This window comes from Pantherophis guttatus, chromosome 15, assembly GCF_059756535.1.
Source record: "Pantherophis guttatus breed Tessera chromosome 15, ASM5975653v1, whole genome shotgun sequence".
NCBI classification, from domain to species: domain Eukaryota; kingdom Metazoa; phylum Chordata; class Lepidosauria; order Squamata; family Colubridae; genus Pantherophis; species Pantherophis guttatus.
The window spans coordinates 14450671-14478160 of NC_142077.1; the positions used below are offsets into that span (position 1 = coordinate 14450671).

General features: G+C 44.4%; 1 protein-coding gene and 2 long non-coding RNA genes across 3 annotated transcripts; all 3 read right to left on the reverse strand.

The window, feature by feature from the left end:
* Positions 1-1270: 1270 nt before the first annotated feature.
* Positions 1271-2509, reverse strand: LOC148111953 (uncharacterized). Its single transcript, XR_015729933.1, has 2 exons — positions 2068-2509; positions 1271-1940 (listed from the first exon to the last, which is right to left on the reverse strand). It is a non-coding gene; the product is annotated as an uncharacterized LOC148111953 (long non-coding RNA).
* A 171-nt stretch (positions 2510-2680) lies between these two features.
* LOC148111954 (uncharacterized) lies at positions 2681-9107 on the reverse strand. Its single transcript, XM_087879364.1, has 5 exons — positions 9053-9107; positions 4550-4596; positions 4301-4381; positions 3890-3945; positions 2681-2795 (listed from the first exon to the last, which is right to left on the reverse strand). The coding sequence occupies exons 1-5, from the start codon at positions 9105-9107 to the stop codon at positions 2681-2683; spliced, it is 354 nt and encodes a 117-aa protein (XP_087735490.1).
* A 4377-nt stretch (positions 9108-13484) lies between these two features.
* LOC148111955 (uncharacterized) lies at positions 13485-16633 on the reverse strand. Its single transcript, XR_015730083.1, has 6 exons — positions 16389-16633; positions 15683-15897; positions 15393-15576; positions 14943-15284; positions 14090-14752; positions 13485-13773 (listed from the first exon to the last, which is right to left on the reverse strand). It is a non-coding gene; the product is annotated as an uncharacterized LOC148111955 (long non-coding RNA).
* Between the last annotated feature and the right edge of the window lie 10857 nt (positions 16634-27490).

The following is a 27490-nucleotide window of genomic DNA, read 5'->3' on the forward strand; positions in this document are numbered from 1 at the left end:
GGTCTCGATTTCCAAAGCTTCTCTTCGTCTTATTTTCTGGAAGTCGCTGGAATCCAAAGATGGGACAGAATAAAAACCATAAAAACTCCAGATTATTTTCCTCTCTCCATCCAAACTTGAGTTCATCACTTGAATGCTAACTTTTGCTTAAAGTAGTGATTAAAACGGTTGTAATGGCCCCTGCCCAGCCCGGTCCCATATTTTTGTAGCTGCTGATTGATACACAATTCCTGATCCCTATAGAAACAAATGAGGTTTTTTTTAGAATTGGTAAATGTTTCTCACATTAAAAAAAAAACTTCTTCCTTTTATGATAGTTCTATTTTAAGGATTGAATTATTTTGAATCCCCTTTAAGGGCCAGAGAAAAATTAGTCCTTCTACAAATAATGGTTTGTTTGTGACTCTGAACTCTGGTGGAGCACTATCTCCATCCCACCTTCTCAACACTCATTCAATGTCAAGGTGATGAGTAACCACCATTTGCCTCTGGTTTTGGATCAGGGTTGGCTTGAGACTCAGTCAGCTGGTGCAGACAAAGAGGATTAAATTGAAGAAAAAGGATTTTCTTGCTTCTATTCATGATGATATAAGAATATAAGCATTTTGTGTAAAGGAGTTTCTCTATTAGTGACTTTAATATACTATGGTATATATTTGCTGTACAAATGGTCAGTAAGGATCCCCAGCTCCTGCACAATCTCACACTTGGCCACAACCTCCCTGACAACTATCAGAATCCACTTGGCCCTTCAGAGGCCTTGCTGGACGTGCTCTCTACTGGAGGAGCCCCTGTTCCCAGGGACAGTTGTGGGAGGAAGGACCACTTCCTTTGGCTCCTCTGGATGCAGCTGACAGGATGGACATCTCCATCCAGACGTCCACATTAGTGGGAACCTACAAAGCCCCACAGGTCCCTGTGTGTGTTTCGTTCTTTGGCAGACGGAGTGGGGAGTGATAGATCCAACCGTATCTTCTCCATGGAATCCAAGAGCTGCTTTTCACTGGTGTAGATGTCCTGGCTGGGGAGGGGGGTCCAGAGTGGGGAGGGGGAAGGGTCAAAACAGGCCTGTCCTTCCATGACAACAATCCCATTGCTTTGGGGTCTTTCTTCTGCTGCAGACTTGTCAAGTGGTCAAACGAGAGTGCAGACAGGAACCACTGTTGGACAGTCTGGTCATTCAAGACTTTCCAGGACTAATGAAGGATCCTGAAGGAATCAGGCCCAAAGAGTCATTCAATTCAATTCAATTCAACTCAACTCAATTCAATTCAATTCAACTCAACATTTATTACGGTCACATGCCAAAAGCATTAAAGACAACAAGAAAAATTAAAATACTGACAGTTTGCACCCCAATAATTAACAACTAAAAAAACCACAAATCTCTTAGAATTAAAATCAACACCGAGGCACATTAAAAAGCAGGAACCAATAGCAAAATTGAAGGAATTAAAAAAAGATCTTGAAGGGTATTCCAAATCCAGATCTCTATTTACATTACAAAATAAATTTCAAAGGATCAAATCGACTTTACAAAAGCATTTCCTCTTCAGCCCTTCAGTTCTTTCTTCTTTGAACCTTCTTACAAGTTATCCAGCAGCAGAAAAATGAGGGAGGGTCTCCTAGGGCCTACAAACCCTCTGGAAGTTGGGTCCATGATCCTGTACAGAACCTCCAAAAGTCATGGAAAAAATAGGGTGCACTTTTTGCCTGGTTCTCAGAGGCTTTTTGGTGTTGCCAGGATGTGGTGGAGACAGAGAATGGGTCCCGGAGGGGGAGGGGAGGAGGAGGAATAGGAGGAGGAGCTACTTGAAGGTCTTAGAGGTCCTTGGAGGCTGCCTCAGATCTCTTTTGATCCTGCGAGATCTCCTCCCGGATCTTACTGGGATTCCCGCCATTCTCTCTCTCCCAGGAAACGCTCCCTCCATTGTTTCTCTCTGGAAGAAGGAGACGTGGAGAGGTCAATGCAGAGAAGCAGCCAAAGATTCTTACTTACTAGCTTAGCCACAACAACAACTGCTTGCGGGGAAGGTCGTATTTTCGGGGAAACACGGTATTTCTTACCTCTCCAGTTGTTCCCGCAGCTCTTTGTTCTCCCTGAGGAGCTCCTGCTTCACTCCAGCTTCCGTCAGAACCCTGCAGTGGAGATGGAGGTTTCGGAGTTCCAACATCTGGATTCTGTAAAATAGGAAGACAAGAGGGAAATGAGCCCTCTCAGGTCTTCACCCGAATCATCAAACCCTTTTAAAATTAAAACTAACTAAAATGCCTGGCACTTCCTTTGTTTTACATAGCCTTACTTTTTAATTACTTGAGTTTTGCCATAAAGGAATTTTCAGATCTTAAAACCTTTTCCCCCCCTTTTTTGGCTTTCATACCAGAAAATTCAAAACAATTTCCAAACTTTCTAATGGGGACAGAAGGGGGAGAAGACTGAACTGGGGAGAGCCGAGGGGGAGCCGAGAACTGAGGTCAGTGAGCAGCAGAGGAGGAGATCAAAGCAGGGACCTCCTAAATTCAGAGGAATTGGCCAGGAAAAGTCCCTGTCAAGAGATTCATGATGTCTCCCACCCATCCAGGCAACGTAATTCAACGCAGAACGTTGTGTAATGTGTGTCCGGGGTAGGGAGCTAAGGAGAATTGAAGAGGAAATCCTGGAAGGGAAAGTCAGGGTTTCTCACCTCCGCAGTTTCTCCTCCATCTCCCTGCAGAGTTCTGCGTTCTTCTCCGAAAGCTGGGCGTTTTGACTCAGGAGCTCCTCAGTCAGGGAGAACGACTTCTGCTTTCGGTTGCTGTAAATAGGAAAACCAGAGAGAAATTAGACCCTTAATTTTTTTACTCATCAAACATTTTCTTCCATTGAAAAATATTAAAAATACCTTTATGTTTGTGTCAGTGTATAAATTCAGTCTTGTATTTCTACTAACAATCCTTTCACCATTTATTGGGTCTTTTAGAAAGGCTCCGTAAAAATGGCCAATGGGTACAGTTTGAGGGACTTTAGATACACCTCCAGGGTAGTCTTAAGGGATTTGGTTAGTGACTTAAATATTAAGGTTTAATGTGTTGATAAGAGTTGTTTATAAGAGTTGGATTACTTAAGTTTTTACTTAAGTAATCTTAAGTAAAAAGTCTACACACCCCTATTAAAAGGCCAGGTTTTGGAAATGTAAAAGAAAAAATCAGACCAAGATAAATCCCTTCAGAGTACTTCCTCCTTTAACATAACATATAAGATGTACAATTCAAGTCAAAAAACAAACTGAAATCTTTGAAGGGAAAAAACTGATGTTAAATAGTAGTCATTAAATATGTGAAAAATCCATTATGTTTTAGCCTCCAGTCCCCTCATCGTCTTCGTTGCTCTTCTCTGCACTCTTTCTAGAGTCTCCACATCCTTTTTACATCGTGGCGACCAAAACTGGATGCAATATTCCAAGTGTGGCCTTACCAAGGCCTTAAAAAGTGGCATCAACACTTCACGTGGTCTTGATTGATGCAGCCTGGAACTGGGTTGGCTTTTTTGGCAGCTGCTGCACACGCCTGGCTCCTGTTTAAACGGTTGTCCACTAGGACTCCAAGATCCCTCTGAGAGTTACTCCTGTTGAGCGAGGTGCCCCATATACTGTCCCTGTGCATTTTGTTTTTCTTGGCTGAATGTAGAACCTCACTTTTTTCACCCTTGAATTTCATTTTGTTAGATAGCGCCCAGTGTTCCAATTTTGGAGCCCTTTTGAAGGAAGAGTGGGCAAAGATTTCCATGGCAAGATCGGCTCTAAGGCCAAAAGACTAGATGCTCTCATAAAAGCCAAAGGTGTTTCAACAAAGGATTCCTTTAAAAAATAAATGTTATATTTTATATTCTTTAGGTAAAATGTAGACTTACGTGCCACTCTTCTCCCTCGGATTCCTCAGCGGTCGCCCCCCAGATGTTGCAGGAGCCTGGAAAAGTTAAAATAACAGCCGTGAAATATATATATCGTCAGAGGCTTTGAAAAGCATTTTTCCTACAAGCTCTTCAGCCGAAGAGGTTGCAGGGGAAAAAATGCCTTTAAAAGCCTCTGGCAATCCCAGCTGAGTTGCCTGATCATCAGAGGCTTTTCAAAGCATTTTTTTTTCTGCAACCTCTTAAGGTTGTAGAAAAAATGCTTTTAAAAGTTTAAAAAAAAGGTGGCCACACCCACCCAGTCACATTAACCCCCCACCAAGCCACACCCACAAAATAAGCCACACCCACAGAACCGGGAGTAAAAAAAATTAGAACCCACCCCTGCCCCAGAAGATTTAGACTGCTTACCTTGGGGGGGCGGGTGGTAAAGGACCGCTGAGGGGGAGGACCTTCATTGATAGGGGGCAGGTTGCCGGCCCGTGAATTCGTCTGCTGAAAAGCAACGGAGGCCATGAGGACGGTGGGCCTGAGCCCAGGAAAAACCCTCAAGCCCGGTTAATCCAGGCCCCCTCGCCCAAAAGAGCCATTTTGACTTCCAGGGTTTGGGTCCCATTGGGTACGTGTTGACAAACAATTAAAGAAATAAATACGACATACCTCCGTCGGTCCCCGTTTCCACAGGACGGGCTGCTCCTCTGGAACCACTGGAAAACAAATAGACTGCTTTAAAAACAGAAACTTATTGACATTGCCTCGACCTGGCCCCGCCTCATGGCCTCCCTCGCCTGCCCCCCCTGGCCCTTCCCCTCCTGAGGGTCCCCCCCAGCCCCTGAGAAAACGATCTTCTCAAGATCCCGTAGACCAGGGGTGAAATCTAAAATTTGTTACTACCGGTTCTGTGGGCGTGGCTTGGTGGTGGTGGGGTAATGTGATTGGGTGGGCGTGGCGATTTTTAAAAAACTTTTAAAACCATTTTTTCTACAACCTCTTCGGCGAAGTGGTTGTAAAAAATCCTTTCAAAAGGCTCTGACGATCCCAGCTGAGTTAACTGATAGTCAGAGGCTTTTTTTCTTTTAAATGCCTCTGACGATCAGGCAACTCAGCTTGGATCGTCAGAGGCATTTAAAAGAAAAAAAGCCTCTGAGGATCGCATGGTTCAGTTGGGCATGTGGGGGGGGGCAGGGATTTTTGCTACCGGTTCTCCGAACCACCCGCCTCCATCACTACTGGATCAGGCAATCCGGTCCAAGCCGGGAGCATTTCACCCCTGCCGTAGACCCTTTTGGCTCAGGAAGTGGAATTTCCCACCGGTTCCCTCTCCCCGCAAAGCGAAGGGATCGCAGAAAGGCTGCCTGGCCCAGAATGGGGCTGCCTCCAACTTTGGAATTGGGAGTGTCCAGAAAGAACAGGGGGACCAATGGGAATTCTCCCTCCTTTAGCGTCATCGGTCTCTGGGCAGAGTTTCCCTTGACTTCACCCAATGCAGGAGAGAGTTCTGCTCGGTTCTTCAGACCAAGATCCCCCTCCCACTTTCTCCGCTTCTCTCTCTCCGCAGAACTGGCTCTCCTCCTTCAGGTGAAGCCCCCAAGGACTCTGCCCAGAGACCGATGACACTCAAGCAGGGAGAATTCTCATTGGTGCTGCTGCTGGTTCTGGCCCTTCCCACCTCCAAAGTCCAAGATCAATGCTTCCTCCCCCCAATTCAGACCCCCCCTTCCTCTTCTGGGGCTGGAAGCATCTGGCCGAGACGGACGCTCCTCCTTTCCCAGAGGAAGATTTCTGCCGGAGGAAGAGTTTGGGGATCAGGTGGCGCTGGATGAGAAGAGGGGAGGTGCACCCCACAGCCAGGGATGACTTGGGGGTCACAGAAACCCCCAATCTGATGGGAAGCGATGGGAAGCCCTCCGCTAATCCAGGAAGAGGTGGAGAGGATCTGCAGCAGTGGTGGGTTCCTCCCGGTTGGGCCCAGTTCCGCCGAGCTGGTAGTGGTGACGATATGACTCACGGAACCGACTCTGCCACCCCCGCCCCTCATCTGCGCCCCCCCCACATTATTCTTACTTTTATTTGGCCCCATCCCCAATCTATTGCTGCCTCCTGAGTCCCAGCTGATCGGCTAGAAGGGAAAAAACTGTTTAAACTCTTGCTGTGGGGCTTCAAAAGGCCGCCCTACAGCTGATCAGTGTTAAAACAAATGAGTAGACCAGTGGTTCCCAAAGTGGGCAGTACTGCTCCCTGGGGGGCGGTGGGATGCCTTAGGGGGGCGGTAAGAGGCAAGGAGGGTAGCCCCCACCCTTTGGCCTGTGCAGTTATCCTTGCAAGCAAACAGCCAGAAAAAACAACTCCTTTCATCTTCAGCATAGGCTAATTAGCCCATTGATTAGATCGGCCTCCCAACTCTCAGCTGATTTGCTCTCAGATGTTTTGCAGAGGGCTCTGTTGCTGCAAAGAGCTAAATTGCTGGAGCAGATTTTTTTTTCTCCTTGTGCAAATGAAGCTGAAAACGAAAGTGAAAGTAAAGCAGGCTGTCGGCTTTGCTGTTTGCTGCAACGTTGGAAAATTAGGCAGAGGGAGAGTTCTTTTCTTTTTCCTCACCAAAAAAAGTAGGTGCAAACAATGGGAAATTTAGGGCAAAAGAGGAGAGTTCAAGATTTTAAAACACAAAAGAAAAAAAGCTCTATTTAACTAGGGAATTGTAATAATTGAGATACTATTAATTGTATATTGTGTTGAAAGCAGAAATGGTTAAATTGTGGTTTGGAGGAATATATGGGGGAAATTATCTGGTTTATTATTATTGGTAAATATAATTAATTGATTTGTAAGAAATTGGATTGCATGGAAATAATTGGAATATTCATGTTCATATTGATTAATATACAAAAAAGATAGTTATATAACTAATTGATTTATATTAAAATGTTGAATTTGTATTAAACAACTGTAATATTACATAATTAACCAATGTGAGGATGGATATAAAAATAGATGACAATGGGAAGAGGTATAATATAGAATAGAAGGGGAAAATTGAATTTGATTAAGATTAGAGAGGAGGATGAAGGGTAATATTGGTTTTTTAAAAAAATAGATAAGGAATAAATATGGCAAAAAAGGAAATATAGAAATTGTAAATTTAATTGAAATGACTAAACACTGTTTAAATTTGTGAACCGGCCAAATACTCTGTTCAAAGAAAATAAATTGTATGTTTGTATGTGTGTTTCTAATTACTGCTATTTATTCATATTTGTTCTCTTTTATTCTTTAAAGTTTAACAATTCATTCTTTATCTTAATATCTTTATATTTGTTTGGGGTTGGCTTTCTTCCCTTTCATCTTTTTTATTGTACAGCAATCTTTCTCCTCAAACCTAGCACCTCTCTCTTTTCTTTCCTTCTTACTTTCTCTTCCCCACACCCTCTTCTTCTCCTCCCTACTTCCTCTTCCTTTCTCCTTCTCCTCCTCTCTTCCTCCCTCTCTTACCCTCACTCCTACTCTAATTTCCCTTCCCTTCCTTCATCCTCTCTATTGCTGTATCCTTTTATGCATATGGACTACTCAGAGGGCTGAAAAAGTTATTTTTGACTGGTCCTCGCACTTTTGACCAGTCCTCGAACTTACGACTGTCCTCACATTTTACGTTTTTGCCCTATCTTGTCACCATGGTGAAGAGAAGCAGTTGTGAAATGAGTGACACAGTTGTTAAGAATGCTACAATGAGCATAAATGATGACCGGTCATAAGTGTGAGGACCGGTCAAAAGTGTGAGGACCTGTCAGAAATCACTTTTTTCAGCCCTCTGGATAGTCCTTTTGTGCATATGGACTACTCAGAGGGCTGAAAAAGTTATTTTTGACTGGTCCTTGCACTTTTGACCAGTCCTCAAACTTACGACTGTCTTCACATTTTACGTTTTTTGCCCTATCTTGTCACCATGGTGAAGAGAAGCAGTTGTGAAATGAGTGACATGGTTGTTAAGAATGCTATAATGAGCATAAATGTGAGGACCAGTCAAAAGTGCGAGGACCTGTCAGAAATGACTTTTTTCAGCCCTCTGAGAAGTCCCTATACACAGAGCCATGGCCACCTGGTCACATGACCACAAGCCACGCCTACCCAGTCACATGACCATGCCCACAAAATAAGCCACGCCCACAGAACCGGTAGTAAAAAAAATTTAGAGCCCACCCCTGCTTTGGAGGATCCCACTGTCAATTGTTCACACTGCTCAAGCAAAACTAACAGGTGTGAATTAAGTTTTAGCTAAAAAATGGAGCTTTAATTCCAGAAGTCCATTCTTTAAACTTGGACTTCTGGAATTAAAAGGCTGTGGATTAAATGGTCCTCCAGAGAAAAGATGGAGAAGAGTATCTTGCTTTTAGACATGAGAAGAGCTGTCTAGAAAGGTGAGTTATGAGCTATTTTTGCATCATCAGAAATTTAATTTATGACCTGTTAAAAATGCAAAGCCAAGGAGTACAAGGAGCAAATAAGAGACCTTCCTGTTGGGGTTGGTTCTGGACCAAATCTTAGCTCTCAGCCCTCCTTGTGACTTCTTGAAAAGCTCCCCCCCCACTCGCTCCACCGCCTGAGGATGCAGGGGGGGCTGCAGGTTGATCCCAAGGGGGTCTGGGCTGGGCTACTGGTCTACCAGTTAAAAGCCTCTGCTAAATCCTAAAGAATTGTCACATGACCATCAAGCCACACCCACAAAATAAGCCACGCCCAGGGAACCGGTAGTAAAAAAATTTAGAACCCACCCCTGGTCAGCCTCTTCTGATTTCAACCCCGATTCTGTCGGAATCTCCCTCCCTCCCTCCCTCCCTCTTTCTTTCTTTCTTTCCTTCTTTCTTTCTTTCTTTCTTTCTTTCTTTCTTTCTTTCTTTCTTTCTTTCTTTCTTTCTTTCTTTCTTTCTTTCCTTCCTTCCTTCCTTCCTTCCTTCCTCCCTCCCTCCCTCCCTCCCTCCCTCCTTCCTTCCTTCCTTCCTTCCTTCCTTCCTTCCTTCTCATTATCCACAGGCCCCACCCCCCACCTGCTCTAAAGTAAGACATTCCCCCAAAATAAGACTTAAGAAACGTTTTTTATACTTAAAATGGTCATTAGGGCACAGAACCATTTGTTAAATTTTCTGAATCCCACCACTGGTTGTATCCTACCTTTATTTCTCCGCTGGACCTTTTTCTGGAAACGATAAAAGAAGTTTCCAGCCATCTCTCCAGTGGTAGCAGTTGAGAATGAGGCAGGACAGCCGGCCAAGGTCTTATGACACGTGCTGTGATGTCATCATCTCTGATCCAGCTGTGGGCAGATGCCAGGCTGCCCCCTCCAGCAACGGTGGACCTTTCCATAGGGAGCCTCACACGCGCTGACAGAGAGACCCCGAGAGGTCTGGAAGGAAAAGAGGAAATGGGGGGGAGTGATAGATGGAGGGGAGGCCCCCCAAGGCTCCCAGGAGAACGGAGCCCACAGAATGTTCCACAAAATGCTAATATTGTAATATTATGTAATATCATAATATTGTAATATCATAATATTATACAATACAGTACAATATCATAATATTATATTATGACCCCCCTAAGAGGTCTGTAAGGGACGTGCATAAGCACCCCAACGTGCCTTCCGTCCTTGTCCTACTGCCCCCATTTATTCGTATCCATTTCCTGCATTCATAATCATGTTTATACTTATATCTGTTATCCAATACATGCTTGACAAATAAATAAAACAAAATGAATAAAAAATAAATAAAAATAAATAAACTATGAAGGCTGCAGTGGTTTGTTGCAGACCCAAGAAAGGATCTGTCAATCTCTCTCTCCAAGGTTTTATTTTATTTATTTTATTTAAATTTGTATACCGCCCTTCTCCTAGTGGACTCAGGGCGGTGCACAGCCAAGTAAAAAACATTTCAGTACAAAATTTAAAAATTTAAAAGAATTATACACTTTGGCCGAAAATTTAAAAACCTCACAACTAAAACCCATTAGACAATTAAAAATCTAATATCTCAGAAAGAGGGGGGTTCACGCCAGCCCTGCTTGATGGAAAAGTTTTTAGGGCACGGCGGTTAAAGGGATCAAGTGGATCATTCATCTCCCGCTCAGTCCACCCGCTCCCCTCCTTCCCCCCTTTCCCTCCTGGATCCTCTAGCCCACTCCTCTCATAAAACGGACTCGCTTCACTTAATTTCCTTGGAGATTTATTTGGTGAGGTGGGACATTGGAGGCAGGCGGGGCAGCTGGGAAGGAGAGATCCGGTCCGGTCCATCATTTAGGGAAAGATCGGATTCCAAAGTCTTTTTGGTCCAGAGGTTTCCCAGCCAGCTTTCCCAGCCAGCCTCTGACAATCCAAGTCAACGGGAGAAGCCGGACTCACTTAGTGGCCAAAGAGGTTGTATATTTATTTGTTCGATTTATGTGCTGCCCTTCTCCGGAGACTCAGGGAGGCTTACAATATAAATTAGATATCGATATCGAAGCATTGTTGGAGGCCCCACCCACCCACTCCGGCTCCCCTCTGGGAGGGGGTTTCCAAGGATTTCCAGCAGGACTCCCCGATTCTGTAGGGGTTTTACTCCCGATGCCCTCCGCCTGGGAAACTCAGGATGCCTTTTTCTCACCAGGTACATGTACACATCTGAACGAGACTGTAATGTTTCTCTGTGTCAGATAATATAGGTGTGTATGTGGATATATATGCATAATATTTATTTATTTATTTATTTATTTATTTAGTCATGATTATGTAGTGTATATTGGAGGTGGCAGCCCTTTGAGAGCTCTATGCAACAAAATTCCATTTTAATGTATGCTGATTAGTGTACATTTAAAGTGACAATAAAGTTATCCTGTCCTATCCTATTCTGTATTTTCTTTTCTATTATTTCTATTCTATTCTATTCTATTCTATTCTATTCTATTCTATTCTAGTCCATATTTTCTATTCTATTCTATTCTATTCTATTCTATTCTATTCTATTCTATTCTATTCTATTCCGCATTTTCTATTCTATTCTATTCTATTCTATTCTATTCTATTCTATTCTATTCTATTCTATTCTAGTCCATATTTTCTATTCTATTCTATTCTATTCTATTCTATTCTATTCTGCATTTTCTATTCTATTCTATTCTATTCTGCATTTTCTATTCTATTCTATTCTATTCTATTCTAGTCCATATTTTCTATTCTATTCCATTCCATATTTTCTATTCTATTCTATTCTATTCTAATTTTATTCCATTCCATTCCATTCCATTCCATTCCGTATTTTCTATTCTATTCTAGTCTAGTCTAGTCTAGTCTATTCTATTCTATTCCATTCCATATTTTCTATTCTATTCTATTCTATTCTATTCTATTCTATTCTATTCTATTCTATTCTATTCTATTCTATTCTGCATTTTCTATTCTATTCTATTCTATTCTATTCTATTCTATTCTATTCTATTCTAGTCCATATTTTCTATTCTATTCTATTCTATTCTGCATTTTCTATTCTATTCCATTCCATATTTTCTATTCTATTCTATTTTATTCTAATTTTATTCCATTCCATTCCATTCCATTCCATTCCATTCCGTATTTTCTATTCTAGTCTAGTCTAGTCTAGTCTAGTCTAGTCTAGTCTATTCCATTCCATATTTTCTATTCTATTCTATTCTATTCTATTCTATTCTATTCTATTCTATTCTATTCTATTCTATTCTATTCTATTCTATTCTATTCTATTCTAATTCTAATTCTAATTCTAATTCTAATTCTATTCTCTTTGATAATCTCAAGGTGGATGCCTGGAGATGTAGTCATGGCAACGGTGTTTATTTTTTTATTAGCTGAGGGTTTTTGCTGCTGCTTCGGTCTGAACCACTTGGACAGGGGGATTCTGGGTAGTCAGAGAACCGTTAGAATGTACCAACTCATAAAATTCTCAGGGGTCGTCCTGTCTTAACTGTCTTGACCTTCCTGGGGGCTGATGAGAGAGCAGACCAGAAAATGGGGGACCGGCTGTGTCTGAGGCCTCCGCCTCCAGAATAGAATAGAATAGAATAGAATAGAATAGAATAGAATAGAATAGAATAGAATAGAATAGAATAGAATAGAATAGAATAGAAGCTGGAAGGGACCTTGGAGGTCTTCTAGTCCAGCCCTCTGCTCAAGCAGGAGAACCTAAATGATCTCAGAAAAAGTGGCTGTCTAGTTTCTTCTGAAAAACCTCCAGGGATGAAGCAGCCACAACTTCTGGAGGCAGGCAGTTCCACAGGTCAATTGTCCTCCCTGTTAGGAAGTTTCTCCTTAATTCCAGGCTGCTTCTCTCTTTGTTCAGTTTCCATCCGTTGTTTCTTGTCCTGCCCTCTGGAGCTCTGGAGAATAATTTGACCCCGTCTTCTTTGTGGCAGCCTCCCAGATATTGAAATACTGCTATCATATCACCCTTAATTCTTCTTTTCTTTAGACTAGCCAGACCCAAAACCTGCAGCTGTTCTTCCTATGATTCAGTCTCCAGGCCTAAACAGGGACACTGTGAGGATCTGCCTTCTAAGTTGCGTTTCTCAGCTTTGTCATAACTTTCAACCGTTGCTAAATGAATGGTCATAAGTCAAGGACAACTTCTATTGCAGGCATTCAGAGAATCGCAGAATATAAGCTGTGAGAGGCACCTTCATGGCCATCTAGTCCAACCTTCTCCCCCGTGCAGGAACCCAATGCTACAAACACATCATTTACATAGACGGATCTCTCATTCTTGCATTTTAATGGGCTTTTCTTTATTTTTATCAGGGAATGGATGAGAATGATTCAGAGCCAAATCTGATATCACTGCAAGGAACTGGACATGACCTGGAAGGAGAGTCCTATCCAGCTCCAGTGGGTCCTCAAAGGCCTGAGGAGAAGCAGCCAAACAGCCAAGAGGAGAAGCCATTTCAGTGCTCGATGGGAGCAAAAAGGAAGAGGAGATCCCTCACTTCCCATCAAAGGATCCCCTCGGAAGGAAGATCACCTCAAGGCTTGGAGTGTGGATCTCCACCATAGACGTCTGTCAATCTTGAATGGCTTGAACAGATGCTTCCCTCCATTTCTGCACATTTCAATGAGGTGTTTCTGTTCCTTTTTCTTGGAGAAGAATTATGGGTACATCCAGCCAACCCCTCTGGAGGCTCCAGGACCTTCCTTTTGGAGGTTGACCAGGGATGCCAGAAGAGTCTTCCTGCCAGGGAGTCTCTGGATGGCTGAGGAGAAGCCTCTGTGGGGCTTTCTTGGCTTTGAGATTCTCCCCAGAAGCTTTCAGCCATTCCTTCTCCGGTTTATACGGCAGCATCAAAGGTTTCACGTCTTCAAGAGTTTCTCTCTTGTCTTCCATTGTTCTAATGTCTGCCCTTGTGTTTCTTTTGGACTCTGTACTATTAAGTGGTACCAGCTGGTCTCTGTACATCACTCACCTGCAGAGGTTCTTCCTCAGTTCTTTCTCTCTAGAAAAATCAGAAGGTTAGAGATAAATTTGGACCAACAATGAAAGTCAGGGGTGCTGTCAGAAAATTTCTCACCTCCTCTGTTTCTCCTCCAGTTCCCTCCAGAGTTCTGTGTTGTCTTCCACAGGCTGGAAATTCTCCTTCAGGAGCTCCTCATAGTAGACCTAGCTTTATACATGTAGGACTAAAAGTGTCAGGAGCCAAACATTCATGAGTTTTCTCCTTCTTTTGGAACTTTATTTTACAAAATTAGGGATGTTTGTAGTACAATAGATGTTTCAATCCATTTTGGGATTCCTCGGGAGCTTTTCCTAGTTCTTCAAGTCCTCCTCCTGGTCCTCTCCTTCCCCATGTGATGTTCCAGCCCCTTCAGCATGGCGGTTGGTGAGCGATGGAGTCTCTGGCTCTGGAAGAATGAGAAGGGGAGATTTAGTAGTAAGGGTTCCAATGTGGCCTCCCCATTCTAATTTTCATCTATTCCTCCATCTGTTATAGGGTAGATTCTTCATCCTGGAATCCTAATGTTATTTTATGTAGGCTGATGAAAAAAATTAACTTTTGAATTTAAATGGAGGAAATGGGTGGATTTGTCATCAATCCCTGCGTCCATTTCATGATTCCAGGAGTGGCTGGATGAGATCTCATTTCTTTCTAAGCTGCTTCAAGGAATCCTGGTCCTCTCCCTCCCTCAGTCAGGGCTGCTATCTCCATATTTCTCACCTTCTCAGCCTCTCCCTGAAATTCTGCAGGATTGTTGCCTTCTCCTCGCTCAAATTCTGGTTCTTCAATCTGAGTTCTTTTATTTCATCTTTTAGCTCCACTTGTTCCTCAACCATCTCCTCAAACATTTTTGAATTCCTGATTTCAGAAGAAGATTCCAGAAGATTTGTTCTGGAGCTCCCAGTGTTTGGGGCCTCCTGCTGCACACTTGTGAAGTGATAAGACAAGAATGCAGACATGAGCCACTGTTGGACACTCTGGTCATTCAAGTCTGGTCAGTTCCAGGACTAATGAAATAACAACAATGACAATAATGATGATAATAACAATGACAACTGTATTGATAACTGAAAAATAACAAGAAAAAGCAATAACAACCTATGGAAGTTAAGCGAGGAGACCACGTTCTTCTGTTGTCCAGCACTTTTCAGGGATGGCTGGATGTGGCTGAGACAGAGAATCATTTCTCCTTGGTGAGGAGGAAGGGGCGAGGAGGGAAAGGAGGGGGAGGGGGAGGGGGAGGAAGAGGGGGAGGGGAGGAGGAGGCTCCCTGTATTTGAAGCTCCTGGCAGATGTTTCTGGCCATCTTGGGATCCTCAGCAGATTTTCCAAGTCCTCCTCCTGATGTTTCAGCCCCTTCAGCATGGTGGTCGGTCTCTGCCTCTGGAAGAAGGAGAAAGGGAGATTTTGTCATAAGTGGTCAAATGTGGCCTCCCCATTCTAATTTTCCTCTATCCCTCCATCCCTTATAGAGTAGGTTCTTCACCCTGGAATCATGGTTCAACCAAGCGGCTTCAAGGAATCCTGGTCCTCTCCCTCCCTCAGTCAGGGCTGCTGTCTCCGTGTTTCTCACCTCCTCAGCCTCTCCCTGAAATTCCGCAGGATGGTCGCCTTCTCCTCGCTCAACTTCCAGTTCTTGATTTTAAGGTCTTTTATTTCTTCTTTAAGTTGGACTCTTTCTTTTACCATTTCTTCAAACATTTTTGAATTCCTGTAAATGATGAAAAGCAGAAATTAGCCCTCTCATGATAGATGATAGGTGATACTAAATATTTCTCACCTGTCCAGTTGTTCCTTCAGTCTTTTGTTTTCCGTGAGGAGCTCCTGTTTCTCCCCAGCTTGCTGCAGAACTCTACAGAGGAAGCTTTTATATTCCTTTCTTTCTCGTTCTACCTCTTCCTCCAAAGCATCGATTCTGTAAAAGAGGAAGACAAGAGCGAAATTAGCCCCCCTCAGGTTTTCACTCCAACCATCCAACTTGTTTAAAATTAAAACTCCCTCAAAATTCCTGGCACTTTCTCACCTCCTGTGGCTCTCCTCCAGCTCCCTGCAGAGTTCTGCGTCGGTTTTATGAAGTTGGGAAGATTTGTTCAGGAGCTCCCAGTGTTTGGGGCCTCCTGCTGCACACCTGTGAAGTGATAAGACAAGAGTGCAGACATGAGCCACTGTTGGACACTCCGGTCATTCAAGTCTGGTCGGTTCCAGGACTAATGAAATAACGATGACAATAATGATGATAATAACAATAATAACTGTGTTAATGATAATAACTGTATTAATAACTGAGAAATAACAAGATAAAGCAATAACAACCTATGGAAGTTGAGCAAGGAGACCACCTTCTTCTGTTGTCCTGCACTTTTCAGGGATGGCTGGATGTGGCTGAGACAGAGAATCATTTCTCCTTGGTGAGGAGGGAAAGGAGGGGAGCATAGATGCACCAGCATAGATCAGCATATTCCCTTCTATTTAAATCAGCTCACCCACCCTCCTTACGACATGAAACGAATTCTCAGGTGTAGCCTCTCCTGGTTAAAAGAAAAGGTTATTTGAAGATTAAATTGGGACAAAAAAAAAAGGATTTTGTTCTTTCTATTCATGATGATACAATAAGCATTTTTTGTAAAGGAGCTTCTCTATTAGTGACTTTAATATACCATGGTGTAAATTTGGGTCGCCTTCTCCTTGCTCAACTTCAAGTTTTTGATTTTAAGGCCTTTAGTTCTTCCTTTAGCTGCCCTCTTTCCTGCACCATCTCCTCAAATAACATTGCATTTCTGTAAATTATGAGCAGACAGAAATTAGCCCTCTCATGATAGGTGATACTAAATGTTTCTCAGCTGTCCAGTTGTTCCTTCAGTCTTTTGTTTTCCGTGAGGAGCTCCTGTTTCTTGCCAGCTTGTTGAAGAACTCTACAGAGGAAGCTTTTATATTCCTTTCTTTCTCATTCTACCTCTTCCTCCAACGCATCGATTCATGGAAGCAAGGAAGGAAGGATTCCCTTCTAAATATTTCTCACCTCTCCAGCTGTTCTTGGAGAGTTTTAATCTCTGTGAGGAGCTCCCTTTTCTCCCCAGCGTGCTGCAGAACTCTGCAGAGGAGGCTCTTGTACTCCTCTTTCTCAAATGCCAGCTGTTGTTCCAAAGTTTCGATTCTGTAAGAGACGAAGACAAGAGCAAAATTAGCCCCCTCAGGTTTTCACCCCAACCATCCAACCTCCTTGAAATTAAGACTCCCTAAAAATACCTGGCCCTTTCTCACCTCCTCTGCCTCTCTTCCAGCTCCCTGCAGCTAGCCTCTCCGGGTTAAAAGAAAAGGTTATTTGTTATGGGAGAGAATTGATCTCTCAGCCTGATTCCTTCACTTAATAAAATGATCATTTGTCGTACTTAGTAATGGGCACTCAAAACATTCCCCAGAAGATTTAGACTGCTTACCTGAGGGGGACGGGGGAGCGGAGTGATGGACCGCTGAGAGGGATGCCCTTGCTGGATTGGGAGAAACTGGCCGGCCCGTGAAGTCTTCTGCTGAAAAGCCATGGAGATCATAAGGAAGTTGGGCCTGAGCACAGGGAAAACCCTCAAGCCCAGTTAATCCCCCTCACCCAAAAGAGCCATGTTTACTTTCATGGTTTATGTCCTATATATTGGTTGTAACTATATAGTACATACGTCCATGTGTCTCCAGAGGCCAAAGTCCAGCTGCTCTTCTGGTACCACTGGGAAAAAATAGACTTTAAAAACACAAACTTATTGTCATTCATTTTTACACCAGCAGCTTTATCTGGGCTCTTTATTCCCAAATCTTAGGTGCCAGCTGATATTTCTGGCATCTAATCTCTTCACACTTGCTGCTAAACTTAAGTAGATAATAACTCTGTCTTTTTAATTGTCTCCTACCTCTGTTTCTCCGGTGGAGTTTCTTATTGATTCTGTAAAAGAAATTTCCAGCCATTTCTGCAGTGTAGCAATTTAAAATGAGCCAGGACAGCCCAGCCAACGTCTTATGACATGTGCTGAGAAAGCTGCCATATTATAATAATGATTGGCACCTAGAAGGGAAAGTCCTAGCATGAACATTTTCATTCAGAAAATCCAAAGATAGTGAAAGGGAAACAATAATAAGGATATAATAAATAATACTAGAATATGATATACTGGGATACTAGATTCTGTAACCATTAGGTTCCTGTAATACATATAGGCCTTTGTATTTGTATCATACATATTATTCCTTTCTATTTGTATCTCCTGTTACAAACATATTGTTATTAGGCCTCTGTAATGTATCTGGTATTTGTCAAACGTATGTCCCTGCCATTTGACCTGAACTCATATCAATCCATCTAAAAGCATTGTACGTATCTCAGTTGAAACTACAGCCATCAACAGGGATAATTTACACCTCAGCCCTAGTTTATGTTTGATCTGGATAAACTCCTGCTTTCCAGAGCCAGGGGGCCAATTGAGTAAACAAAGGAATGCTCAAGGATGACTAATTGGGAAGTTTCTATTCCCCCTTGCAGGGCAACAAGGAATACACAAACCTAAATTAGGAGGCCAGAATTGGGTACTAAGCTGACGTCTCTGAGGGTGTAAAAGGAGCCATACCTTCCCCAAGGTGTGGCTATCTCCTCGCATGCATTGTATCTATATGTTCTGGATATAGTTCCACCCAGTATTTTGGTTTTGGCCATAAATAAAATCTGTTTTTTTGCAAGCCTCATCTGTCTCTCTCTTTGGCATTCTGGTGACTCAAGTGTATTTTGGGACCTTACATTTCTGGCGCCTGAACAGGGACTTGAAGGCAAAGTTTCTTCAAGGTGGCTGCATTCAGCTTCCCACAAACTGAGCCGCTTTGAGGCTTGGTGGCCTTCATTAAAGGCAGACGGAAGAAACCAGCTTGGACCAGTACCGAAGTCAAGAGCGCTCCAGTGACTTTGATCTGGTCATTTGCTGGCAGGTTCCAATTCTGCCTGTCCTGAACGCCTAACAAAGAGGCTTGCACTGTGGGGGATTATGGAACTGAGCTCTTCTGGGTGAGTAGAATTTTTTTTTCTCTTGGGAAGGGGAGTGTTGCTTTGTGAGTGTGTGAATGAGACGAGGGAAATTCCTCAGAGGTTTGCCCTTGAAGCGATGTGCGGAGATCCAATCTGCGTTTCTGATTATCCGAGAGGAGATCAGCCAGAGACGATCGCTTTGAAAGGAGTGTGACTGTTGGAATAAGAATCTGTAGTGCAGGAGAGGGCTCTGACCAAACTTCGGACCCGCAGGGGAGGTCTGGGAAATCTCTTAGGGAAAAAGAGAGGGTTTGGTTAGGCTTCGCACCGATGGAAAGGTGTGGGAAATCTCCTCAGGAAGAAAGAGAATCTAGTCAGGCTTCGAGCTGACAGAAAGGAATCCCCTGGGAAAAATGGGCAACCATGCTGGTAGCCTGTTTGGAACAAATAACTAGTAACAAGAATTGGGCCGTGTTCTCCATTTGGCTATGTTATCCCACTGGAACACATTACAAACAAGTTGTGAAAAAACAAAACAAAAAATAGTATTAAAAAAATGAATGAAAAAATGTTGTGGCAGTAAAAGTTGTCTGTAAAAAGAAAAGTGGAGTTCAAACTTGCTCATGAGAGCCGTGGCTAAATGCAAACGATGTGTATACCTCTTATACATCTTGATCTTTAAAATGGGCCAGCGATTACTGGGAGATCCAAGTTAGAATGAGGACACACAGAACACCCCCAGGGCAGAGGCACGTAGTAACAATCTAGTGCCTAAAGAGAGATCTATGGGTGGCAAAGAAATATTGCAGTGTTATAAAGATCTTGATAATTTACCATTCTCAAAAGAGCCAGAGAAGTCTGAAAGAACTAAGAAGAAAGAAGAAATTGTTTATTGTTCTTCCCACCTGGGTTTTAGCAGGTAATAAAAAATGTAAAACCTGCCTAAATGGGAAGATTGATATAATTTGACTTGATCAATTTGGTGTGATTTCTGTTACAAAATTCCTGGATATGCATCTATAATAATAGCATGTAGAATTGATTGTGATATATCTGGCCAGCCTGCAAATTAAGTAAACATCTCGGCTTGGAGCTGTGGGAAACAGAAAGTAGTTAGGGCCCACAATCATATTTATGATTTAAACTGCTCTCTGAGTTTCCCCACTGCTTTAAGAATAAGTTATAGGTTGCCCAAGGAAATAAAATTTTTAAAAAAACAACAACCTCCACAGGTCTGGAAATGTTTGGTGGTATATGTGTGTATGTGTATGTGTGTAATCATTTCCAAACTTGCAGGAAGGATGAGACCCTCTAACAACAGCAGACAAAAAGTTATTTAGAAAATGGAGCTAATTGGCTTGTGAAAAAGCTCCCTGAAATAATTATGATTGGTTTGCATGGAGGAAGCATTAAATGAAATTTTTGTATGTGAAATTGGTTTATACAAAAAGTCTGATTGCAGTACAAATGTGAATGGGTGTGTGTGAGATGTCCCGAAGCTCATAAGGAGTGATAAGGCGAAGTGATCCTGAGACCTGTGAATGCCTGGGTGTTGAGGATGTGGGAGATAAATTTGTGGAAAATGTCTGTGAGGCTAGAGAGAAATGCAGAGGGTTGTTTTGTTGAAAGGATGCTGAGAGGCGAAAGGAGGTGAGAATTCTATGTAGTTTAAACATTTTTCTCCCTGTATTTTCCCTTCCCCCCATCATTCTTTTACACAAGGACAGCCCCCCCACTCCCTTGGAGGAGCGAGAGAAGCAGGGAGATGGAGGGGCGGCTCTACATAGAATGGGAGGGGCTCCTAAGGGTCCCAGATATTGCAAGGGTTGGAGAATGGGGGGGGAGTCCCAGTCCTCTGAGGATTGGGGGTGTGTGTGCAGGGGTGAAAGGGGGGCTGCGGGTTTTTGTTCTTTTCACCATTTTTTCCCCTCTCTGCTGAACAAGCCTGAGAAAGGCAGGGTAAAGGGTGATATCTGATACCTGCCTTTACAGTTGCATTGTGTTTGGCTCTGAATACAATTTTGATTTTCTTTTTCCTTCTGGACATTTTTGAGGTTTCAAATACTTACATACCCAATTATATTTCAGAGTATTGACTCAAAATACCTCATTTAGATTGTTTGTTTTATTTTTGAAGCTGCTTTTCTTAGTCTTTTATGTCTCTATGTCTGCGTGCATTTTGCATACTTAGCAGACAAGGTGCTCTATCCTATGGCATGTTTGTTTGTTTATTTGTTTGTTTGTTTGCTTGCTTGTTTGTTTGTTAGCAGCACAAGTTGCTGCCCTTTTAGGAATTGTTACAGAGATAAGTTAGAAATTACAATATGTAGTAAGGGAGAGTCAGTGGCATTTTTGTCTAAAATGTTAGATCCTGCCTGTTAAGGATTTCCAGTTTGTGTTCAAGCAGTGGCAGCTATGGCAGTGTTAGTGAAGGAAAGCAGAAAGTTGACTTTTGGAGGAGCCCTAGTGCCCCTCCTCAAGTGAGGATGATCTTGATTGAGAGTATGCTTGTTTTTGTTTGAATCCAGCTCAGTTTACGAGGAGATTTAGAAGGACGATCAGATATTGGTGCTGAGAAGGGGTTAATTTGTTTATAGATGGGAAGAGAAAGTGGTAGCAGGTAAGAGAAGACATTTAGGTAAGTTGGTTTGCACAGGCTTGTGAAATCAAGCTTTGAATTTCTTTGAAGCTTGAGGCGCTACTTGGAAGCCAGGATGGCAGCGGCAGAAAGAACTGAATGTTTAGTGTTAGGTGAGAAGTACTAGTTAAAGAAAATGTGAGCAGTAGAAAGAGAAGGGAGGGCTACTTTAGCGTGAGACCATTTCAATGCATTTGAGTTGATTTCATTAGACTAACTTAAGTGGGGAGACTTAGATATTTATTGGTGATAGTGGGTCACTTGACTGGATGGGTTGAGGCTTATCCAGCCATGAGAGCCACTCAGCAGTAGTCACCAAAATTAACAGATAATACCTAAATATGGGACAGTAGAAGCTATAGACAGCAACCAAGAGACTCATTTTACTGCAAAAGTGCTTCAATTAATAATGGAGGCAGTGGGAATGTCATGTTCCATGGAATGCAAAATCATCTCTGCTGTGAACCAAATCTTTACCCTTGCCTTGCCAAATGATGTTTGGATTACCACGCTTGGACAGAATGGGGGAAATTCCACACTAGGGAACTAAAGACATGTTCGTAAAGAACTGTATACTTGCCCTCTATTCTTCTTCATCTTACCTCAGAATCAAAGGACTCCTAGCTCAAACCCTACCTCTCGATTTTGCCGTTCATAAGTTCCAGCCTGGTGATTGGGTCCTGATAAAACCTGACATGAGGACAAACTTAGCCAAGCCTGGGACAGGTCCTACCAAGTCCTGCTGACTACTGAAACAGCAGTCCAACCTAAAGACAAAGGGTGGACCACTACACCCGTGTAAAAGGACCTGTGAAAGAACTTAAAGAGTGGCAAGTGATTCCTGAAGAAGACCTGCTGAGAATAAACTTTTCCAAAAACTGGTGTGGTCATTGTGGTATGAATGGGTTTTGTTTGTGATTTTTCTTGTTGCAGGAGTAGCAACTTTTTGGACTTTCCAGCCTGAGTGGTGGCCTCTTTTATTCCATCTGGAGCATGCCAATTAAGAGTTATCATGTAGTCACATGATTCCCGCGATGGAAAGCATTCCATCATTTAAATAAAAAGTGTGGAATGAAGGGAAACAATAATAAGGATATAATAAATAATACTAGAATATGATATACTGGTATACTAGATTCTGTAACCATTAGGTTCTCTCTCTCTCTCTCTCTCTCTCTCTCTCTCTCTCTCTCTCTCTCTCTCTCTCTGGATGTGATTTATTTAACTCTGCAAAGTTTGAAAAACTAGTTGTTCACTAAGGTTGATTTTGTTCTTGGAGTCTGGCCACACTATTGCATCAGCCCTTTTGTGTGGTGCCCTTGAGCATTAGCTTTCAAAATAAAGTTCCAACTCAGCTGGCAGCTATTTCAGGTCTGTGACATGCTCCGGCATTAACTGGCCCCCAGAGTTTTGTCTTTCATCACTATGCAAATAAATATCAGGTTTATTTGTTTTTTCAGCCACAGGTGCCGTGTATTCCCTCCGGGGCCACTTTCAAGCATGGAGCTCCCAAACCTCTTAAATCTAGATGACTGATTTAATTCCATCTCTGCCCCTGTTATTATGAGTCACATGGGGATTATTTCCCTTTCATTTCCCTCCAGAGAATTTCCCAACTATCTCTGACTGCAAGAACTAGCTGAATTATCCAGGGATCCCTCCTGAGAGGGAGAATTATGGTAAAAGTTTCAGCTCTGCTCTTTGGCCGAATCCTCCAGGGGAGACTTTGGGCAGAGAAATATGGAGTTTAGGGACAGGCAGGGTCTGTGCTCTTGAATGTACGTCTCTCTCCTTTCAAGATAAAGCTGAGTGTTTCTCTGTATTTGAATCAGGAAAGACACCTCAGATTCCACCTTGTGAGAGTCCTTTGATTCTTCTAATTCTTCTTTAGAAACAGGAAAGGGATTCACTGATTCACACCATGAATGATGGACCTCCTGCTTCTGCTTCTGCTGCTGCTTTTGTCCCATCCAGTCTCTGGGAAGCTGAGAATGAAATGCCCGCTGAGTTCAGAGAACCAGGATGGAAAACAACCACAGAGCTTTTAAAGCCCAGGAGACCATTTCATTGGTATAGTCATCACTGGAAGTGAAAGATTGCATAGAAAGTTGCTTTTCAACATGGCTCCTTCTCTTCAGTTTGTTTTCCATGATTTGTAAGTCATTCAGTCATCCATCCATTCTAACCCTCTCCTTCTTTTCAGTTTTTTATTTTTCATTTCTTCCTATATTGGGGAATATGTCTAATTTCCTGAATGATTTTGATTTCCATGGCTTCTCTCTTTTGTCTGATTTTGTGAAAGAGACTCAAATCCAAAAATGGATCTGAAAAAAAGCTGAAAGGGCTGCAGATTATTTTCCTTTCTCACTTCAATCCTTAATTTATCACTTGAATAATGAATTTAAAGTAGTGGTGAAATCAGTTGTAGTTGCCATACCACAGCCATTCCCATATTTGTGTAACTGATCATTGCTTTTGGATCAATGTTGGCTTAAGGCTCAATAGACTTCTGGAGGATTATATATTAAAATCAGTATTTATTGTTGCTTTTGATTATAATAACATGTTTTAACAATAGGAGTCTTCATTGGTTTTCATATGGCTTACGGTTCATTTTCAACATTCAACTGGCCAACAAGAATTCCCATCTCTTGCACAATCTCACACTTGGCTACAACATCCATGACAACCATTTGAGCCCTTTCCACACTTCAGATGCCTTGCTGGACATTCTCTCCACTGGAGAAGCCAATGTCCCCAACTACGGCTGTGGTAGGAAGGAGAACCTTCTGGCTCTTCTTGATGCAGCTGACAGGGACATCTCCATCCAGATGTCAACATTAGGAGGCACCTACAAAGTCCCACAGGTTTGTGTGTGTGTTTCTCCTTCTGGTAAAGTGAGGGGTGGGTGGTGGTGGGTGAACAATAGATGTAATCATGTCTTCTTCATGGAATTCAAGAGCTGCATATTATTTTCTCCATATTATCAAAAATGTCAATATTTTACCCCATTATGTTCATCTTGAGATTCATCATAAAAGGCCTGAAATACAAGCAATACATTCCCTGGAGAAGACATTCTACCAATTATTTAACCGATCAAAAAGTATCCTTGGTTGTTGGGGCCCCTATTAGCATCTTCATTTTCACAGATAAATGATGCCTGCCCTATCCACTGAGATTGAAGTTGGCAATAGTAGCATTTTACCTATCTAAAAAAATGGAATAAAAATTATAGGCCAAATAGACTAGCAGATATTGTGGTTAAAATTTATGCCATGATCCTCTTAGTTAAACTTGAGAAAAAATGCATTCCTTGCAGAAGAACCAGAAGATTTTAGGTAGAATTAAAAGCTATATAGATTTTATAAGGAATAATGCACAAGTTAACAATCTAATATTGGCAACAAATTTGTCTTGAAATGTCTAATCTATATCAGTGAGGTAAAACAAGGTTTGCTGCTTTCTAGATGTTAGTGCAACATTTGACTCAATAAACAGAGAAATATGATGGAGAAAATGTTTTGCCCTCAAAATGGAGCTTAGACTGTTGGCCCTGATCCAAGCCCTTGTTTGAGAGGGAGGTTTGGACTCAATGGAGCCAAGAGAAGAAGGATCCATGCTTACTGTTAGATCGGCACAGGGAAAAGAGACGCGACTCAGCTATAGTCCGATCAGCACTTTATTTCAATAGGAAAACGAACTGCCGGCTGAGCTGCCGAGCCTCCTTTTATGCGGCTCCGGCAAGCCAGCCGGCCAATGACAGCTATTTAAAATTCCCACCAGTGGAATCAGCCAATCCCCCGGCAGATGTCCTTATAAGGACATAACACCCCTCCCCTCCTAGTTCTTAGTCAGTCAATCCGTGGCCGACATAGGTCACGTAATCGCGCAGGTAGGCGGGGCGGCTAATAGTCCTACCTGACCTGTGCGGCTCAGTTCTTTCATCGACGCTGCTCCGAACGAGTTGGCCTTCTGCTCTCTCCTGTCCCTGCGGTGGAACATCCCGGGACTCGGCCGTTGAGTGTGCGGGGCCTCGCCTAGCGCCTCCGGCTGGAGTGGAGGAATCGTTCTGCGGTCAGTGAGGTCCCTCTTCCTGGCCGGGATGACGGATGCTCGGTTCCTGGCATTCGCCTCTCGCTCAGACTGGACAGCTGAATCGCGGTAGGACCCTTGGCTCTTTTCCCTTTTCTTTGCCTCTTGTTCTGGGTCTCTCGCCGTCAGCGGTGGCGGAACATCCCCATGGATGTGCTCCCGCTTGTAGTTGTGGTTGTTGTTGGCCGGTCCCACTGGGGTGGGGTTGGCCTACCTTGTCGGGGTCGGGTAGGCCTCCCCCGATGGGGTAGTGTCGGTCTCCCTTGCCGGGGTGGTGGATGCCTACCCCGCTGGGTCGGTGTAGGCTTGCCATGTTGGGTTGTCGTCACTCTACCCCGTCATGATGGTGGGAGTCCCTTTTGCTGGGGAATCGCCAGTCAGCGTTGTTGGTGAGATGATGGCCCATCGTGTTGGGTTGGTGCCGGTCTACCTCGTCTGCCTCGCTGGGGTGGAGGTGGCCCGCCGTGCCAGGTTGGTGCCAGCCTGCTCCGTCGGGGTGGGGCAGGTCTACCTCCTCAGGGTGTTGTAGGCCTACCTCATCGGGGTGTTGCAGGCCTACCTCGTTGGGGTGGCACAGGTCTACCTCATCGGGGTGGTTTCCCTTGACTTCCCTCCACCTTTTCCGGAGCTGGTCAATGTGCCGTCTGCAGGTTCGTCCATCGTCCAGCTCCACTTCGGCAGGCCCTGGAAGTTTAGCGCAAACACCACGTCTCCGCTTCTGAAACTCCGTGGTGGCTGTGAGTTGTTTGCTTTGCTTTGCGGGTTGTATTGGGGGTGAAGCCGATCTAGCGGAGATCGCAGCCATCATGGCGATGAGGCCGGAGGATTTTCTGGATGACCGGGCTCGGGTGGCATTTGTTATCAGCTCCCTCTCTGGCACTGCCGCCTGATGGGCCACGTCCCTGTTGCTGCAAAATAGCCCCTTGCTCCTGGACTATCAGGGCTTTTTGCAACACCTGCGCACCATGTTTGAAGACCCCCTCCGGGTGCAGACAGCAGCGAGGCGCATCAAGAACCTCCGCCAAGGCAAGCGCCCCCTGCAGGACTATATTGCGGAGTTCCGACTGCTAGGCCAGGATTCAGCTTGGAATGAGGCGGCGCTGATGGATGCCTTCCAGGACGGCCTCTCCGACGAGATGCAGGACGAGCTGGTTCATGTGGAGGCGCCTGCAACGGCGACAGCCCTGTCGGGCTCTTCCGGAACCACCGACAGCGTCGGCACCCCCGCGTTTCGCACCGACAGCGCCCAGGACCGCACCGCGTTTTGTGGCGATGGCTGAGGAGCCCATGGAGCTCGGAGCAGCCAGACCACAGCTGACGGCCCAGGAGCGGATGCGGAGACGCCAAGGGGGGTTGTGCCTCTATTGTGGTGAGGCTGGACATTTTGCCGCCTCGTGTCCCCGGAAGCGGAGTGGACCGCTCAAGCCTGTTCCGGAGTCTCGGCGTGACCAGCCGGGAAATGGGCCAGGCCTGGCCTAGGGGAAACCCTGGGTCAGGCACGTGACCATGCCCCGCCAGAGTCGGCGGCTATGGACTGTGAGCCCCCTCGGCACCTGATTTTGAACACCCGGGTGTTGTTGGCTAACCGGTCGGAGGGGCTCCAGGCGCACGTGCTGGTGGACTAGGGGGCCACCACGAACTTTATGGACCAGGCCTTTGTGGCCCATTACAAAGTCCCCTTGGTTCCAGTGGACCCTCCGTTGAGGGTCGAGACTATCGATGGGCGGGAACTCGTGGCGGGGCCCATCAAATTCGCTACCCAGCCCTTGCGCCTTGCCATTGGGAACCACGAGGAGGCAATCCAGTTTTATGTGACGGCGGATCTGCACTTTCCCTTGGTCCTGGGGATGGCCTGGCTTCGGGCGCACGACCCTCAGGTGGCATGGTGGAGAAACGCCATCTCGTTCCCGAGCCTGCAGTGTGTCAACCACCTTCGCCACACCTGTGCCGGCCAGGACGTCTCTGCCCCGAACGTCTCCTTGCCTCTGGAGCTGACACCCTTCACAGACGTGTTCAGCGAGAAGGAGGCGGACCGCTTGCCCCCGCACCGACCCTACGACTGCATGGTGGACCTGATACCCAACACGCCCCTGCCCTCGGGACGTTTGTACTCCATGTCGGAGCCCAAGCTGGCCACCTTACGGGACTTTCTGGAAAAGAACCTGGCCCGTGGGTTCATCCGGCCTTCGATCTCCCCGCTCTCGGCCCCAGTCCTCTTAGTGAAAAAGAAGATGGGGGACTTACGGCTGTGTTGCGACTACCGGCGCTTGAATGCCATCACAGTGCGGAATCGCTACCCCCTGCCGCTGATCCCGGAGCTGATGGAGAGGTTGCGGGAGGCCTCGATCTTCACTAAGCTCGATCTCCGAGGGGCCTACAACCTGGTGCG

Excerpts from the sequence above, each read along its gene's own strand:
- LOC148111954 (XM_087879364.1), bottom strand. The coding sequence starts at position 9,107 with ATGGCTGGAAACTTCTTTTATCGTTTCCAGAAAAAGGTCCAGCGGAGA. Across the intron at positions 4,597-9,052 it reads GGTCCAGCGGAGAAATAAAG|TGGTTCCAGAGGAGCAGCCC; the intron begins GTAGGATACAAC and ends TTTGTTTTCCAG. Across the intron at positions 4,382-4,549 it reads GGAAACGGGGACCGACGGAG|ACGAATTCACGGGCCGGCAA; the intron begins GTATGTCGTATT and ends GCTTTTCAGCAG.